The sequence below is a fragment of the Salarias fasciatus genome, chromosome 1 (genome assembly GCF_902148845.1).
Source record: "Salarias fasciatus chromosome 1, fSalaFa1.1, whole genome shotgun sequence".
NCBI classification, from domain to species: Eukaryota; Metazoa; Chordata; class Actinopteri; order Blenniiformes; family Blenniidae; genus Salarias; species Salarias fasciatus.
In genome coordinates this window covers 26,840,517-26,857,357 of record NC_043745.1, presented here as the reverse complement: position 1 = coordinate 26,857,357, position 16,841 = coordinate 26,840,517, and the positions used below count along the sequence as shown (strand labels likewise).

General features: G+C 43.3%; 1 protein-coding gene across 2 annotated transcripts in view; it reads right to left on the bottom strand.

The window, feature by feature from the left end:
• The window catches only part of rasa3 (RAS p21 protein activator 3), a 40,879-nt gene extending 24,038 nt beyond the window's left edge, over nt 1–16,841 (bottom strand). For both annotated transcript variants that reach the window (XM_030104396.1, XM_030104479.1), the window contains exons 1-3: nt 16,580–16,841; nt 2,499–2,616; nt 713–816 (exon numbers count right to left, since the gene is read on the bottom strand). In XM_030104396.1, the coding sequence (XP_029960256.1) occupies nt 713–816; nt 2,499–2,616; nt 16,580–16,634 (277 nt within the window). In that variant the 5' untranslated portion in view covers nt 16,635–16,841. The remainder of the gene's footprint in view (nt 1–712; nt 817–2,498; nt 2,617–16,579) is intronic.

Sequence of the window (16,841 nt, the reverse complement as noted above, 5' to 3'; positions counted from 1 at the left end):
TGCGGCTGCTGGCCGGGGATTTTATTTTTAGTTTTAATTCTACTACGGACCACCGCTGACTCAACATGTTGCCATGGAGACAGAGGCTGGCAGCCAATGAGAGATCGTCGGGATGTAAACAACCAGGAACAGTCAATGGTGACGGCGGCGCACCGAGTGAAGCGCGGAGTGAGTCATTACCCTCCTGGCCACCGTCATCCCCTGACTTGATGGGTTTGAGGGAGGTAGTCACACGTGACAAATGCATACCTGCGACCACAACTCAGCAGGTTAATATCTTAGGAGATAAGATATTTCTGAAGGTAAAAATGCTTTAAATTATGCATAAACTTATTATGCACTTCAGCACTTTTCCAGCTGGTTTTCAAATTTCAATTATTAGTGTGTTAATAATATATTATCGTTTCTTTTCTGAATTCGTCGCATTTACTGACATTAAATTGCTGGGAGTTTATGCAGGCTGTACATCAACAGACGAAGTTGACTTGTGCTGCCTTGCTTGAGACTGCAGGTTTTATATGTTGGCAGATTCTAGCACTTTTCGTCCGTATCCAAACAGACAAGCTGAAGAGCCTTTAAATGTGACATGTTAGTCACCAGAAGGGTTGCCTCAGTCAGGTTCGCCGAGGTTTAGTTGTTGTTTCGGATAGTCGTCATGATTCACTGTCCAAGCCGGGCTGCGGCTGGCGATGAAAACATGGAGTCTACTCACCGATGCTGGAGTCCCTCCTGAAGACGTCCCTGTCAAAGATGTAAAAGGAGAGGTGCCTGAAGCTGCGTGGGATCTCGCAGTAGAAGTCCTCTCCATAGAACGGACTGCAGGACAGAGGAGATAAATCAATCAGGAATAGTTACAGTTGAAAGATAAGAAGACATTGTAATACATTTTAGAAGAACAAATTCACATGCATGTAACATGCACACGTATGTGTACATTTTCTGAGGTGGTACATCAAAGTTATGTATACAGAACTCATAGTGATGAGATAACTTTCTTAAGTTTTTTATCAATACAACTCAGTATATTTAAATACAAATCTGTCCAGGAAGTTTTCACTGTGGTTTCTGAAATGTTCTGTAGTGATACGTTATCTGATTTGTTTAATGAAGCTCTAAAAGGACAAGCTAATAAGTTCAATGAGCTACGACTTGATCTGCTAATAAATCTTATTATGCTTGCTATAAGGAGAAGTGAAAATGTTCTGTACAGAGTGACTGCAAATGACAAAGAGCTGCTTGGTTTATTTAAGCTCCTGATGTCACACGGATACAAATACACCACGGATCCAGTCTTAGCCACGCTAACTGCCAGACAAATACAGAGACAAGAGGCTCCATGACCGAGGGGAACCTATAACTGGCTTAAATATATGTCACTCAAGAAGAGACAACCAGTGAACTATATTTAGACGTTACATTGCAGAAAACCAGAAAAATATTCTATTTTAAAAAAAATTGCTGAAAAAAATGTAAAAATTGAAAGGCCCTTCTTTTTCTGGAGAAAAATAGTCTGAGTAGGCATGTCCATGTTCGCCAAACTACCAAGCTCCAAGTCTGCTTCCAGCTTCATGTGAAAACATCACAGTTCTTCCCTCTTCAAATGATTTCATAAGATAAGTCGCCAAAACATGGAAATCAGCCTTTTTAAGTAAACCATGAGGATCATGACCCTACAACAAGAAGCCTGTTTGTGGCTGCTGGCTGGTCGGAACATCACCGTCCTGCTGCTTCACCTAAAGGACGAGCACAGAAATCACAGTAATGCGGATCTTGTGAGTTCCGGGCTGCTGCTAATAATTACTGGTTTCTTCAATTACTCAGCAGATTTAGAGACAGAGTGAAGAGCAGACGATGAACAGAAGCACTGAAACAATCATTTAAATCCTCTCGAACTTGGAAACTCTCGATTTGGAAATATATTGTACAACTACACTGCAAAACATTAGTGTGACAATCTCTACAATCTGCTTGGGACTCGATTATTTTCTTTTTCTTTTTTTTTTTTTTAAATTGTGGTTTGACTTCATATTTAGGTTATTAATTCTGTATCCCGTTGTGTGCATATTTAGTCAAGGCTGTGTGACTAAAGATTTCTCCATTAACTACCACATTCTGCAGAAATTACATGCATTTTCGGCCTGATCTTCTCTATTTTAAAGCGCTCTGTTGACTTGATCTTTTCTCTCAGCTTCTGCATTTTCGACCACGCGTGACAGACCACATGTGGAGACACGCCGAAATCAAAACCATCGGGTCATCAAGCAGGCAGCGGGCTCACGGCCTGCTGTTGTGGGCGTTTGTTTTCCTTTTGATTTGCCCATTTTGTTTTGAACACTCTGTCCTGTTACCAGTCACGGTTTCTTTAGAACTACTTGAGACTGAAGAAAACAACCAGGTCTCACCTGAGCATTTTTAAATTTTACTTCTTTTTTTTTTTTTCCCCAAGTGCAACACATTCATTTTACACAGAGAAAGAGAATCAGAAAACCTGAACGTACCAAAGTGACTTCTCCACTATCTTGGTCCTGAAAACCTCCTCTTGGTCCAGGTTGACCGTGCAGTAGCAGTCCCTCATCCTGTTTGGCCCCGGGTACGGAGGGATGTTTTTTGCTTCACCTGCACAATGAAAAGAGAAGCAGGAAGGAGCGAGTGAGCAGGTTATTATTTAGAAGTGCTGCTGCAGCAAAAACAAGGTATAAGTGATTACTTATTTAAGAACATTGAAAGCACACAAAGCATTATGTAAGTTCACACCTGTTTTAGCTTTGAATGTACCGGGTGGGTGGGGGGGCTTCTCCACCGGGGTGTATCACTCTTTAACACGCACTTTCATTGTCATTACATCACCAAATCCGACAGCACCTATAATGAGCTTATCTCTGCCGGGGTGACTACTTTAGGAGACACACACACACACACACACACACACACACACACACAAATATCGGGCTGTGGTCTTGGGAGCCGGCGCGCACAAACAACACGACGAGACGGGGAGAGCAGCTTTTGTGCGCCGCGTCGGCGTTGTCAGATCGGTGAATGGAAGAATCTGAGCGGGACATTTACTCCAGTCTGCCGCAGCTCAATCTGTTCATCAGACATGTGTGACAGATAGCACTCCCTTTCACAAGAATGTGGTCCAACCACCCACTGAGACACACATGCACACACACACACACACATGCACAGAAACCACAAAGGTGGTGCTCCAGTCCCACAGGACCAATATGTTTGTCTTTATGAAGCCGTGAATCCCAGTCTGTTCTCTGTTCCTTCTTCTGTTCCTCTTCTCCCCCAGAGACGCGCTGTACTCTGTAGTCTATGGTTACATGTGTGTTAACCAGCACTGTCAGTGTTTTGCTCCGGTAACGCTCCACTATCTGTCCAGGAACCTAAAGCTGCTGAGCATTACTCGCACTGTTATTTCTGGCTTTAAATAAGGGACTTCTTCACAGTGAGCGGCTGTGCGGATGGGTGGATGCTGCTGTTTGCAAAGTGTCACTTTCTCTCTAACACAATGCTTCCTCACAGGCTCGTCTTCTAGCGTGAAAACCTCAGCAACGCTTTCTTGCAATTTTAATTTTAAACTGTTGTATTTGTTTAAAAAGCCCACAAAGTAACACGTAGCATTAAATAAAAATATATTATATGAAACTACATCTTAAGTCTTTCATGTTCTTGCATTTATGTTAGACACAGTTTTCAATATGAAAAACATTCTATTAAAAAAAGCATTCTGATTGTATGACCACACTAATAAAAATAAACCAAAACCTGACTGCTACAAGAAAATAAATAAATAAATAAAATTATCGCTACGAAGCCATAAAGATGTTGTAACATAAATCTTTGCAATTTTATGGACTTCTGTGACAAATCTTTACTGTCGGACTCCAGGGTATCAGTACATAGCATCTGGACATTAATGCAACAGCCCATCCATACACAGGGAGAACATGCAAACTTGTTGCAGAATGGTTAGGAGAAAGTAAAGCATCTAATTCAATTGTTCATTGCATATTTTTTTTCTGCATAGTGCAATTTCTGAGAGTGCAAAACATAGCCGATCGTCCACCTCTGACATGATGTATTTCAGTAACACAAACTGCATCTTATCGCAGAACTAGTGCGTATATTAAGAAGTAAAGTTCCAAGTAAAAGTGCATTACATGCCAACAGTGGAAAAGGAGTGAGTAATGACATTACTCACAAAGCATGGCAGGCAATTAAACCGTTTGGATAAAATCTGTGGGTTATTTACACGCTGGTTTGGCTCTTGCTGTGGCTGGCTGAAAAGCAGTAAGGGGACAAGAGAATCCCATCATTTCCACTACGAAAGGGAAAACCTCACAAATGTTGCACCCCACCACAAAGGGATACATGCAAACACTCCCATGAGTCTTAAAAGGTTAATATTAGAGGGGTTGTAAATCACACAGCTCCGATTGCATCACACTTGTGAGCCATGAATTGAATTCTTGAGCAGATCAGCCAAAATAAATAAATAAATAAAGAAAGAAATTCTGGCTGGCTAAAACAAAAAAAAAAAAAAAAAAAATGCTTTGCTCTCTGACATCAGCGGTTCCCAAATATTTCCAAACTTCCCTGTAAGTAAGGCTGTGAAGGCCGTTTCTAATCTCTTTCACATGTGCAAACCTAATTTTCACAACACTAGATCAGGTAAAATCTTGAGGGCCACATGTGATCTCTGTCCCTGCAGCGTTGAGAACGCAACACAAAGTCATAACTGCAAGTCTGCAGCCCAATTCAGGGAAGGTGTGAATCATTACACAACAATCACAACAACAGCACAACATTCATTCACAAATCCAGCAGACACCTGAGCGCCACAACATGGCGCGCGCTCCACCGCTCTGACTCGCTGCAGATTGCAGATATGTCAAAGTGAGATGATGTAATTCTCTCTTATCTCTGCCTTTATCCCTCCACTTCCCACTGTTATTAGATCTCCCCCAGGTCTCCTCCTCTCCTCCGCTTCCCTCTCATTTATTCCCTCGTATTTATTTTATCTCCATCCTCTAATCCTCCTCATTCACCCCGCTCTGCCGACTTCCCTCCAATCTCCGCTCGCCTCCCGGACTCATTCATGACCCTTGAGGTCCCCTGATTGGATTGCACCATCCAGGCCATCCTAGTAACCAAAAACATCATGGGATTACCACGGCTTTCTCGGCTCTGTGTGTGTTTAATGACTCAACTTACAACGTGAAAACAAAATCACAGCTACTGGAGAGAAGAAAGCGTCTACAAAAAAGGAAATGTTTCTCCAACCTTCACAGCGCATCTCACATACATTCCTAAGGCAGTTGAAGAGCTTTAAAGCATGTTTTACTCGAGATAGTGTTTGTTTTAAATTACTGAAATCCTTTCTAAAAACCTCCATGGACTGATGAGTGTATTTTTACAGCAGCCACAGCTTTCAGTTCATGTCAATCAACTTGCAGACTTGAAACTTTTTTCGAGATTTATCATAGTCAAGTATGAAGTCATCTCACGTTTATGGTTCGACTGATACACCAAACAAAAATATGCACTTTAATGATTAAAAATAAGTGTCATGTTATAATGTTTGTTCACAAATAGGCAGTCGTAGCATTACTCAATATTTAAGCTACAAAAAAACAAACAAACTGAATTGACTTAAAACACTGCAAATTCATCTCCAGAGAAGCCATTTCAGCATTTTTAATTGGGACATTCCTTAAAAACAACTCAACATCCTCAAATCTGAATTTTTCTTTATATAAAAGCAGTGGGGGAAAAGAGGCGGTCCATCCCGCCTGGAGGGAAGTCCGCTTGTTAGCCTGCCTGCCCTCCACACAGCTGCATGGATCACACATCTGCCAACAGTGTAAACCGACACCTGAATGTGCCCGTAGCTAACATTAGCAAGCTCAGAATGACCACGAGTTGTGTTTTCTTTTCACTCCCCCGCCTCCGCTTTCTGTAAAAAGCCAGCAGGTCCAAAATCATCTGAACAAGTTAAAAAAAGGAAGAAAAAAAAAGGGAGGAAGAAATTAAATCAGTTGAACTTAAAAGTTTAGTCAACACTGTGTTGGAGCAGCTGCATGCTTCATCTGGAAAGTCACCTGAACAGATTTTGCATTATTCTGCACAAAATATGTGGAACAAGTTCCCAGGACTACAAGGTCTTTTAAAACAATGCTGGAAAGCCTCCCGTTTACTGTTACTGTTTATTAAATCAATTATTTTTATGCCATTTCTGTCTTCCATACAATTCTGTTTTTGTTCTTAATGTTTATATGACAGTTTTAATGATGTTCACAAATGTTATGCAAAGTGTTATTTTTTTTTTTTTTTTTTGACCACGCTGAAATAAAAACTACGTTGCTTGGTGGAATAGTGGTTGGTGGCTTGGTGGCTTATCAGCATGGCGCGTGCATGCGTGCGTGCGTGTGTGTGTGCGTGTGTGTGTGTGTGTGTGTGTGTGTGTGTGTGTGTGAGCGTGTGTGTGTGTGTGTGTTTTTTTCCCAGGTGCGTTGGTTCTCTCCCAGGAGTGGTGGCCTGTCCAGAGCGCCCCCTGCCTTTGCCCGTAGTTCGCTGGGTGATCGAGAAGACAGACGGGTGAATGAACTGAAACTCGTCGCCCGTCAACCTCCTCCCTCTAAAAGTCATTGGAAAATGATGTTTGGCGTTGCGGAACACATGTAAGCCTGCAAGTCATTACCACATTTCCAGATACAGTACGGCATTCTGCCTTTTCCTGTTCGCTGAAGGAGGAAGTGGTGGAGCGTTGCGTGTTTCTGTTTCAGTCGATAAGCAGCAGTCAGTAAAAAAATCAGCCAATTTGTGGGTGCAAGTTTTGGCTTAGCGCGTGTGTTTGATGTGAAGCGAGCGAGTCCGTCACAAAAGAAAAGATGAGCCTCTGCAGTAACCTGCAATTCAACACGTTAGATTAAAAGCCTTCATCAGAAATCCACTGTGTAATCGTCTGTCTCAGGCTGCCGATCACTCGCCTTCTTTTATCCTTTCTCTCTTCTTGGACCGAAGCCTACTTATTGGTTTTTGATGTGTGTCGGACTCATCCTGCTTAGCTGCTTTCATTTTTCTCTTAGCGTGATAAACTTTAACCTAATTTTGCTTTCCTCTACTTCTTGTTAGTTCCCCTTTTTCACCCCTCTCTGTTTCACCTTCATTGGAGCTGTGTGTTTGCGTTTCTCCTCAACACTCAAAATAAGCAGACAGTCCCTAAACAAAACAAAAATTACACACACGCATACAGAAAACGGCAACAGCCACAGCTTTTTCTTTTCATCAAGCATTGTTGCCCTTGGAGAATATCTTGCCCTAGTATTCCGAGCATAACAAGAAAATACAAACACTTGGCACGTGTCTGTGTGCATGCAAAACACTGCAGGGGTGGGGGTGGGGGGGTTGAGCAAAATGGCATACAATCTGAAGACAGGAAGACCCCAATGAGAGCTAGTTTCATGTGAATCGACACTTCCAACAATATAAGGAAAACATCATCAATGCAGAGGACAGTGAAGAAAAAAAAAAAAAAAAAAAAAGAGGCCAGAACGGAAGAAATGAGGAAACACAAGTGATTGAAGCGACATAACGCGGAGTGAAGCAGCAGCTTCGCTCCTCTGCCCACTCCGCCGACTCGTCTGAGTGGGTCAGGCCACAGTCGCTCGCGTGTACAGTTACAGACGCGCCGCTGGACTCGTTATTCTGATCCTCCCTGACATGAACACATTCGAGACACACAAGGCGTGAATGTTTTCAGCGGCTGTGTGCTGAAACTAGCAGGCCTGGGAAACAGAAACACAGGCTTTAAGAAAAGAGGAGAGTTGGGGTGGGGGGGGCGTTGTTACTGAGAAAAATACAAGCAGTGCACTCAATCAAGGGTGAGAGAGAGAGAGAGAGAGAGAGAGAGAGAGAGAGAGAGAGGGAGGGAGAGAGAGAGAGAGAGAGAGAGAGGGAGAGAGAGAAGTCAGCCAGATAGAAAACTGGAGAGCGGTTAGCTTTGGAGAAAAGCTACAACAGGAAATGAGATGAGGAGAAAGGAATTTCAACTGGATCCAAGACGAGGTTTAAAAGCAGAGAACAACCCAGTTACCCCTGAGAGTGAGAGAGAGAGAGAGAGAGAGAGAGAGAGAGAGAGAGAGAGAGAGAGAGAGAGAGAGAGCATGGAGGATGGAGATTCACACTGTGAGAATGGAAAGAGGGAGTGAAACTCATTTAGATCATGCCACTGTACACGCTCAGGTCTTTTGATGCTCTCAGAGAGAAAAATGAGAACTGAAACAAAACTGTAAAACATTCCTGTCACTTCTGACAAAGCACAAAATATAAAAACAATAAGGCCACACACACACACACACACACACACGCAGTTTCTGAGTATCAATTACTGAAATTTCTGGTAATTCCTTTCCCCCCCCCAACATATTTTCTCTGTAAAATGTCAAAAATGTTCCCAAAATTTGCAGACTTCCTCATTCACCAACGACTCAGACCATGTGCAGACCACCACGGCGCTCTGACTCCGCATCAGCGCTGGACTGAGAGGAAATTCTGGCCGAATGGCCACAGTCTGATTTACAGATCACGTGACATCCCACGATCCAAAAAAATCCCCATTCACATGAGAGAAGGAAAACAAGCGTCTGTAATCCAAAAAGCCTGGAAACCTTCCTCAGTACACGTGCGCACGGAGTAAGTTTCATCAAAATAAATGGCACTCCATCTTATCTTTGGCTTTCTAAACACCTCAGTCCAAACCGTAGCTGTGAAGCTCAGCCGCCGACGCACAAACCGTCTCAAAAAGGTTTTAAGAAAAGGAAAGGGAGAACTTTGGGAGGCACAATTAAGGTCAAGTTGATAATTTTATGTAAACTTCTCAAGACTTTCAACAACAGCCAAGGCGATTCCTGCAGTAGTTTGTTCAATAATGGAATGAAAATATGCACAAAAAAAAAGAGAAATGTGACACCGCTGATCTCGTTACAGTGAAAAAACAGGCCACACCGTCGCTTCCTGTGAGCCACATTTACAACCGTGAACCTGCTCGACCTCATGGTGAAACCAGCCATCACTAAAAAAATGGGTTAGCGCCAAAGAAAAAACTCAACCAAAGTTTCATGTTTAAGGGTTACCCCCCCCCCCCTTTTTTTCTTTTCTGTGGCAAAACATCACCCACTAAAAGGTCTAAATAAGGACAGCTAAACATGAGCACAACTGCAGCATTATTTGCTTCGCCCCATTTCAAAGATTCTCTGAAGGACCGTTTTTTTGGCCAAAAGATTCTGTTTCAAGGAAAAATTGACAGCTTGGAAGACAACAGCAATGTTCAGGAAAGGAGCCACATTAATTTAAGTTTAAGGGGAACTGATTTCACTGTTACTGAGCCAATAAAAATGTAATTATCACTAAAAAAAAAGTCATGAGTAATGTAAAATGTGACAAATATAATATTAAAGAGGGGAAAGTCAAAGCAGATCAGTCTGGACATACATGTGCATGATAGTAATGCAGCATTCAAAACAATGGATGTCAAAATAACTTCCAAAATCAAAGCCATAAACCGGGTGCTGTGACAATCTTAACCCAGTAGCGTGATTCGGTTTCTGATCAAGTTTACTTTGTTTGACAGGTTTAACTTCTTTATTTTGTAAATGTTATGTAAAAAAAAAGCATTAGCTTAGCTATAACTTACAATACTACTCAGCTGTAATGCGTAATGACTAGCAAATAATAATTTAAAAAAATACAAATATTATATTTTCTGTTCAGCAACTAAAAGAAAAGAAAAAAAAACCCAGAATCCTCAAAGTAAGACCATGATGATTTGAAAGGATGGCACTTCCATGTGACAAGCCAAACACTGCGGCTCTGCTTCAGAGGGCTCCTACTTGCACTGTAAATTGAAATAAAAGCTTGATCTGATGCTTTACTTTTGTATCTTAAAAACGATGTGGAAAAAAAAAAATGAAATTCACATTTCAGTTTTATTCTTTTTAAATTAGCCAAGGTTGATTTCTTTTATGAAGCATCCAGTTTATTAGCCGGGTGCAGCAGCAGCATCTAGAGCGCTGCTTACTGTTCCAGCAAAACGCTTTTGCGTGCCACGCTGCTCGACACAAATTGTCCTCCATGATAAATAAACCTGCTGTGAAAACAGCTGAGCTTTTCAGTCCTGAAGTTTCCACATAACCACAACAGCTTTTGGAGCAGCGAGCAGTGCAGGAACAACGTGGAAAGAAAAGGAGTTCGTGTTTAAAGGCTTGCTGGGCCGCACACTGCTGCTGCTGTGATAAACCGGCGTTCAGTTACTGATCAAACGGGCTCTGTGTGCGGTACACCGCAGAGCTAATGTTCACAGGGGCTCGTTAGTCTCAATGGAAAACTTGGGGCAAAATAAAAACACAAAAACAGGCACACAAACACACACCTCTGCGAGCAGTAGTTACACAGTGTAGGAAAACTGAAAATTGGCTGGCGGTGGCCTCACGGAGCTGGCGTGTTCATTCAGGATGTGGTGGTGAGAGTGTTTGGCAGCGCTGTGGTCTGATAGTGGAGTGCAGCTCGGTGGAGAAAAGCTGAATGGCGATCTGCTTTCACGGCTTATTGTGACCTCCACATCCCGGTCAGGAGACGGTGCGACCTCAACACTTCCTCCAGGCCTTTTCTGTTCATTCACATATTTCACAGAGTGTTCTAGTTTCTGACTTTAAGAAAATGAAGTGTGTTCAGAGTTTAAGACGCTCGTTTTCCACACCAGACACAAACAGGCCTGGCACACAAAATGGTGAGGAGATAATATGTTTTGCCTGCACAGGAAAGGGAGAGCGGCAAGTTGACATTGTTGGTGTTACTGGAGGAGGAAAACACTATTCTAACGTTTGATTTAATCAGCCTGTGTGTGCGTGTGTGCGTGTGTGTGTGTGTTGCCTTCTGCCTTCGATTGCACAACAGCCCATGGGGATTTGGGTACTCAATAACAGGTGATAACATGTTTTAGGGTCAGGCTATGGCCACATTGAGTCTCAGAGTGAGAAAATTGTAGCTTGTGCTGAGTTTATTCTGCAGGAAATGAATGTAAGTGAATTTACTGTCCTCAAAAGGCAGAAAACATGTATGTGTACCAAGAGCTCAAACTTTGTTTTGCAGCAATTAATCTTTAACAGGCTTGCCATATGTCTGTCTTTATTTCGATGTTTCTGTAGAGACCCGATTCCACACTAACCTGTCTGCACACATATCAATTTGTAACCACAAAAAAAAAAAAAAAAAAATTGAGTTCCTCATTAGACAAATCCATAAACTCAGGTTAAAACATGTCTTAAGCTGAAGCTCTGGTTAGGATTAGTTAGGAGAAGGCAGGCTTAAGATTAAGACAGCTGTAGCTACAGCTACATTACTGTATTTACAGTGTGTGGGAAATGAATGTACGTTAATAATTTGTTACCGTAAGGCATGAAAACAACATGTGTGCACGTGAAGAGTAGTATATCCGTTTGCTACACAAAAGCTGAACAACATAAGAACCGTACGCTACTCCTCAAAACTGGAGCTGGTCTTTCCACGGTACAGTATACCGGATGGTTTCATGCTTATGTCATTGTTAACAGTTAGAGGTCGTCCCAGTCGACTTCTCCCACGGGGCATCTGAAGGACACGCAGAAGGAGCGGCACTCTGGGCGAGCTCTTCCAACCGTTATTTACCCCTGCCGGCCCTGCATGCTGGGCCGGGGGTGATGGCTCTCCTGCTTTTTCCTGGTAATGAGCGCAGGAAGAGCTGTTGTCACCAAGCATGAGCTGCCTGGACCGAGACGCAGCCTGCGTCAGTCAACACGCGTGTTTATAGCAAACGGCTTCGAGGACAGCTTGCCTTCTAGGACAAAATGGAGAACCTCGGCAATATTTACGAATGAATTTCAATGTGATGTAACGCCGGCTTCAAGTGAAAGATTTTTTTTTTTTTTTCTAAACACACTAAATCAGCTCTAACTCCTTCACTGAAACACGAATGGAAGTCCTCAAGATGGATGAAGTGTTTCTACCCCCTCCCTCCACGTCACTTCGCGTCTACTACTCAAGTCTGGATGGGAGGAAGTCCGGGAACCTCTGCTGGCCAGCTGTCAAGCAAAGGAAAGGACGGGGGCCCCTGTCATTCCAAATTGACTTTTCCCACCCACCCACTCCCAACCCGAGTCATCCATCCTGAGCCGCCTCAATTCAGCCGCCCACTCCTGTTTCCTGGACCTCCAGCGTGTCTTCGGCTGGTTTTTCTTCCACTGTGGTCCTCTCAGAGTCGAACTGTATTCACTACATCTAAAATTACACTCGCATTGTTACAATGTCATTAAATAGCAACAACACAGTGCTGGGCCAACTCCACACAGCCTATAAAAACTGTTAGGGTCGAGCAGCTTATGAGGAAAATTGATGCCAGAGCGATGCTAACCTGATGATTTATTTTGGGCCACATCACCAAAGAATCAGGCCCCGAATGAACTCTGAAAACGTCTAAATCTTTCACCTGTAACGAAACAGCCCGAGTGTAAATATAAGGAGACAATGCTGCCACAGCTGAGATTAAATGTGTGCAAATGTTTGGACTGAAAAAAAAAAAACAATTCATCCACGCCATTGTTCAACACATGTATCTAATTTCGGATCGAAGCAACAAAATGCACTTCCCTTAACTCCTGAATGTGTGGTTTCCTCTTTCATTTTCCTCCAGAAATAGCTTTGGAAGCTGGTACAGTCAGTTTTGTATTTTCAATTGCTTTAAATGACTGTGCAGTCTGCAGCGGATGACTGTCAGGGACGAACCCGGTGAGAACTCTGTAGTTTCCCCCTTATCTGTGAGACATTTCAGCGATATGATAAAATGTCAAGGGATAGTGATTTCACAACTCCGGTTTCAGTTTCGCTGTACTCGCTAACATTATTTTAGCCGTAACAGCGAAGTACTGGACAGCTGGTGAGTGAAATAAGAATGGATGGAACTGAGAGATAAAAGTGTTTAAACACGCTTTGTGACTCAGTGGATGTAAAATATTTTTATTCCATCATCTTTGCACAGTGTGGTAACATGTTTGTTAATTGCTCGGGCTTCACAGTATGAATTAAACAGGCAATGTGTGGGTGTCATTACAAATGGTGCTACACTGTGATCACATTGACTTGACAGGAAATAACATGGCAGAATTTGGGGTTTTCTATGAATTAAATTAGCTCACAACACTCAAGCACATAAACCAACTTTAATAAATGTTGGTGAATGTTTTGTAAATGGATCAGACTCCAAATGTTCTGAAAGGCCTTCTTAAACTCACACGTTAACATTTACAGTGCTGGAAGACATAATCTGACAAACAAACCTGCTAAATTCACCCTGATGTCTCCAGTTTAATGCTGGATGCACACGTCCTTCAGGCCTAAATGATATGCAGTGCATTTTTCCCCTGATTCAAATCAGACAAATACAATGTGGGATAGAGGAATTCCTCATGTTTACTGTTTATCAGGAAACACGAGGAACTCATGGCTGAACTCATGAAAACATGGACGTCTTTCATAAAAACGTTGCACTCTGGTGCTACCAGTGGTTAAATGCTGCACAGAGTGCCTTAAAGTACAGTTTATAATCACCGGCAGTGGAGTTAATCATGCCAAAGGCATTTGATTTTCCACATTTCTTTAAAGGGGGACACTATAATTTGCAGAGAGGGATGTTAGAGGGCATTTTCCGGTGTTTGCCGCACGTGAGGCCGGGTGGACATATGTTGTTGTTGTTAATTAGCGCACAGTCCCAACTCCAGCTGTGCCACTGAGAATTCCCGTCTCTGAGCAGCGACTGAGACTCCGCCGCTGACAGACGAAGCACAGCCCGCTCCTGTACATGAGACACAACCCCTGTCCCCTTGCTATGCATCTGCTTTGTATTAGCTTGTTGCCATGCAGGAAAAAACAATTCTTTTGTGGTCTTTTCCAGCCAATCGGGAAGTGAATTGGGGGTAGCTTCCGGTTTCCTGTGTTCCCCAGACAGTGCGTACTCAGGCCCAGTAGCCCCCGTTCAGTTTCCGATATTCGTGTGTTTCACCAGGAAACTGAAAAGAGTCATCACCTGGCGGGGAGCAACAATAATAAGTCCTCTCTCTCTCTCTCTCTCTCTCTCGATTTCTAGCCTCCAAAACATGTGGCATATTCTCAGCTCTGAGTCATCAGCGCAACCGCAGTCTCATGCCAAAGGACGAGACTTTGATGAAAACAATGTGATGCAAGCGTTACAGAGACATCACTGGGAGCGCAGCGCGGCGCGGCGCCGGGGGGATCGCAGTGACAGCGGCTATGACTGCTGCCAGGTAACAGCACACTGTGAACTCCACTGTCGTCACTGTGTGAGACTACAGAAAGTGACGACAACATGAAGGTTTTCATGAATGTTGAGATGCTGTGAATAATAAGCCAGGGCATGTCTACAAAACCCTGTCTTTTTTCTCAGCAGTGTACTTGCATTTTGCAGTAACACAGATTCAATTAACTGTTTATTCACTTGTTCTCCTCCAAGTGAAAGAAAAAGTTCAGTTCTGCTTCTTCAGATGGCCTTTTGTTCGAATAAGGATTCATGCATAATACTGCAGAGAAGAAAAAGATCAAAACCTTCTCATTACAGCGACTAAAAGCAAATGTATTTGTTATGCTTTAAGTGGCCATCAAAATATAGGATTCTGCAAGAATCACCTCATTTCAGCGTTTAATCAGACAACAGAAGTGAAAATGTGTTTGTTTTCCCAGAATGTGCTTTACCTTGTGACCTAATGTACTTCTCACTGTAGAAAAGGACCTGGCGGGTCAACAGGTTTCTATCTAGGAAATGCATCTGTGACGCAAAGAGGTCCACGAGTCACTGGCTTTTCATTCACAGGAACTCGGAGCTGCTGGGTGACTGAACATTCATTCAGAAAGCGCCGCAAACTAATGAGGCCTTTGCGATTCAAATATTACAACTCTCCCTGGAGTCTGAGCGTGTTATCTCGCAGCTGGACTGTTTGATAAACCTAACAACACAGGGTGGTTTTCTCTCCGGCTGTTTTCCAGGGACACCGCGGCCAATTTTGACAGCATGTAAGTAGCTTAAAAAAAAAAAAATACGGCCCAACTTGTATCTGCTCAGCAGAGAGGAGGGCGAGAGTTTACTGTCCAATGCTGGCTGGCATCGCCACGCTTCCCCACAGATGTGTTTGTTGTCATTTTTTTTTTTTTTTTTCTCTGTCTCTCTATCTGCTTGTCCCTTCTGTCGCGTGTTTGGAGTCAAAACAGACTGGACGGCACAGTCGGGATGAACTGGGTGCCAGATGTAAGGCAAAAAGGAGAGGAAACAGTTCCCATATTGACCCGAGATAACAGCGAGGGCTCCGAGAGGAAATTATTGTCTGCTCTCAATGGTTTTGCATTAAACAGGCAAAAAACCGTGAACATGTTGTCGAACAGGTCAGGCAGCAGCATTTCGCATGGTTTCACCTTGCAAAACACTACTCTCTTTACACCTGAAACCACATTATCTGAATAAACATTCAGTCAACAAAAAAAAAAACTTTTCAAGTGTCATGACTTGCAGGATTGAAGGAGCAAATAAATGATTTTAAATACCAGTCAAGACTTAATTTTGAGACTTCCCTGGACTCTGCCAAACCACACCTGTTCAAGTTTTGCAGATCAAATTAATTATTAATCAAGATAAGAGTCTGGAGATTAAATAGTAATCAAACTATAAACACTGGAGATAGTCCGTTTAACCTGAAAGTGACATTTTCTCCTGTTCCATAGTTAGTACAGCTTTGTCACCCATTATTTGCCACAATCCACACAACATTCGCTGTGTGATCACGACACTTTGACAATATTCGGAGGACTGGCTTAATGGATTTTGTTGTGGTAAAGCCTGACTTGTAATCTGCCTTCAGTCTCCTCATGGGTCCATTCACAGGCAATGCATGCACCGCATGCCTCCCGCAAACTAGGGGTACCCGCTGGAGACCAGCTCGACGTCTAAATATAGAAATCTGGGCTAACAATCGATAGCTAGACAGTCATGCATAAAGCTTTTTAGAGAGGGGGGAGTGCAGGAACAGGAGATGCGCTAACATGAATGCCTGGCTGCGGTACAGATGTTATAAAGGCTTGTTTCATCTGAGATGTACATATTAAAAAAACACACACACACATCTGGGTATTTGCAGCTGTGCAGCCTTTCTGTCGCCTGCTCAGATCGGTTCAGGTCTTCACGGACAGACCTCTTCAACACACATGATCTGGATTCAAATGCCAGCTGCCAAATTCCCACAATCTCCCACAAGGCTTCTCCTTTTCTCTCTCTCTCTCTCTCTCTCGCTCTCATTCTTACATTTCCAGTTTTACAGTTTGCGGTTCGGGTCTTGAGGGGGAAGCGTGTGATTTGAATTACAATACCAGGCAGAACAGAACAGCACAGATCTGGGTCCCTCCGGTCTCCAGCGCTCCACACACAGCCATCCATTCAGGCGCTCGGGCTGGGGGTAGGGATTTTTCTCTTTCCTCTTACCTATTTTTATTTTAACGCTCTGGAAAACCCGGAGACCTTCCTCTTCCACCGCCATGCTTTCACCGGGGCTCTTTCCCTTCAGACGACTAAATGCAGACAGTCCTCCGCGGCGGTCGGTTCTGGCCTCTCCAGCGCGCGGATATTCCGGGGCTTTTGCACATCTATGCGCTCCGGACGGCGCTCATACTCCGGCCCGAGCACCGCTGCTGCTTGGCTGGTTGAGATCGAGCGGATTCAGTCAGTCAGTCAGTCAGTCGGTCCT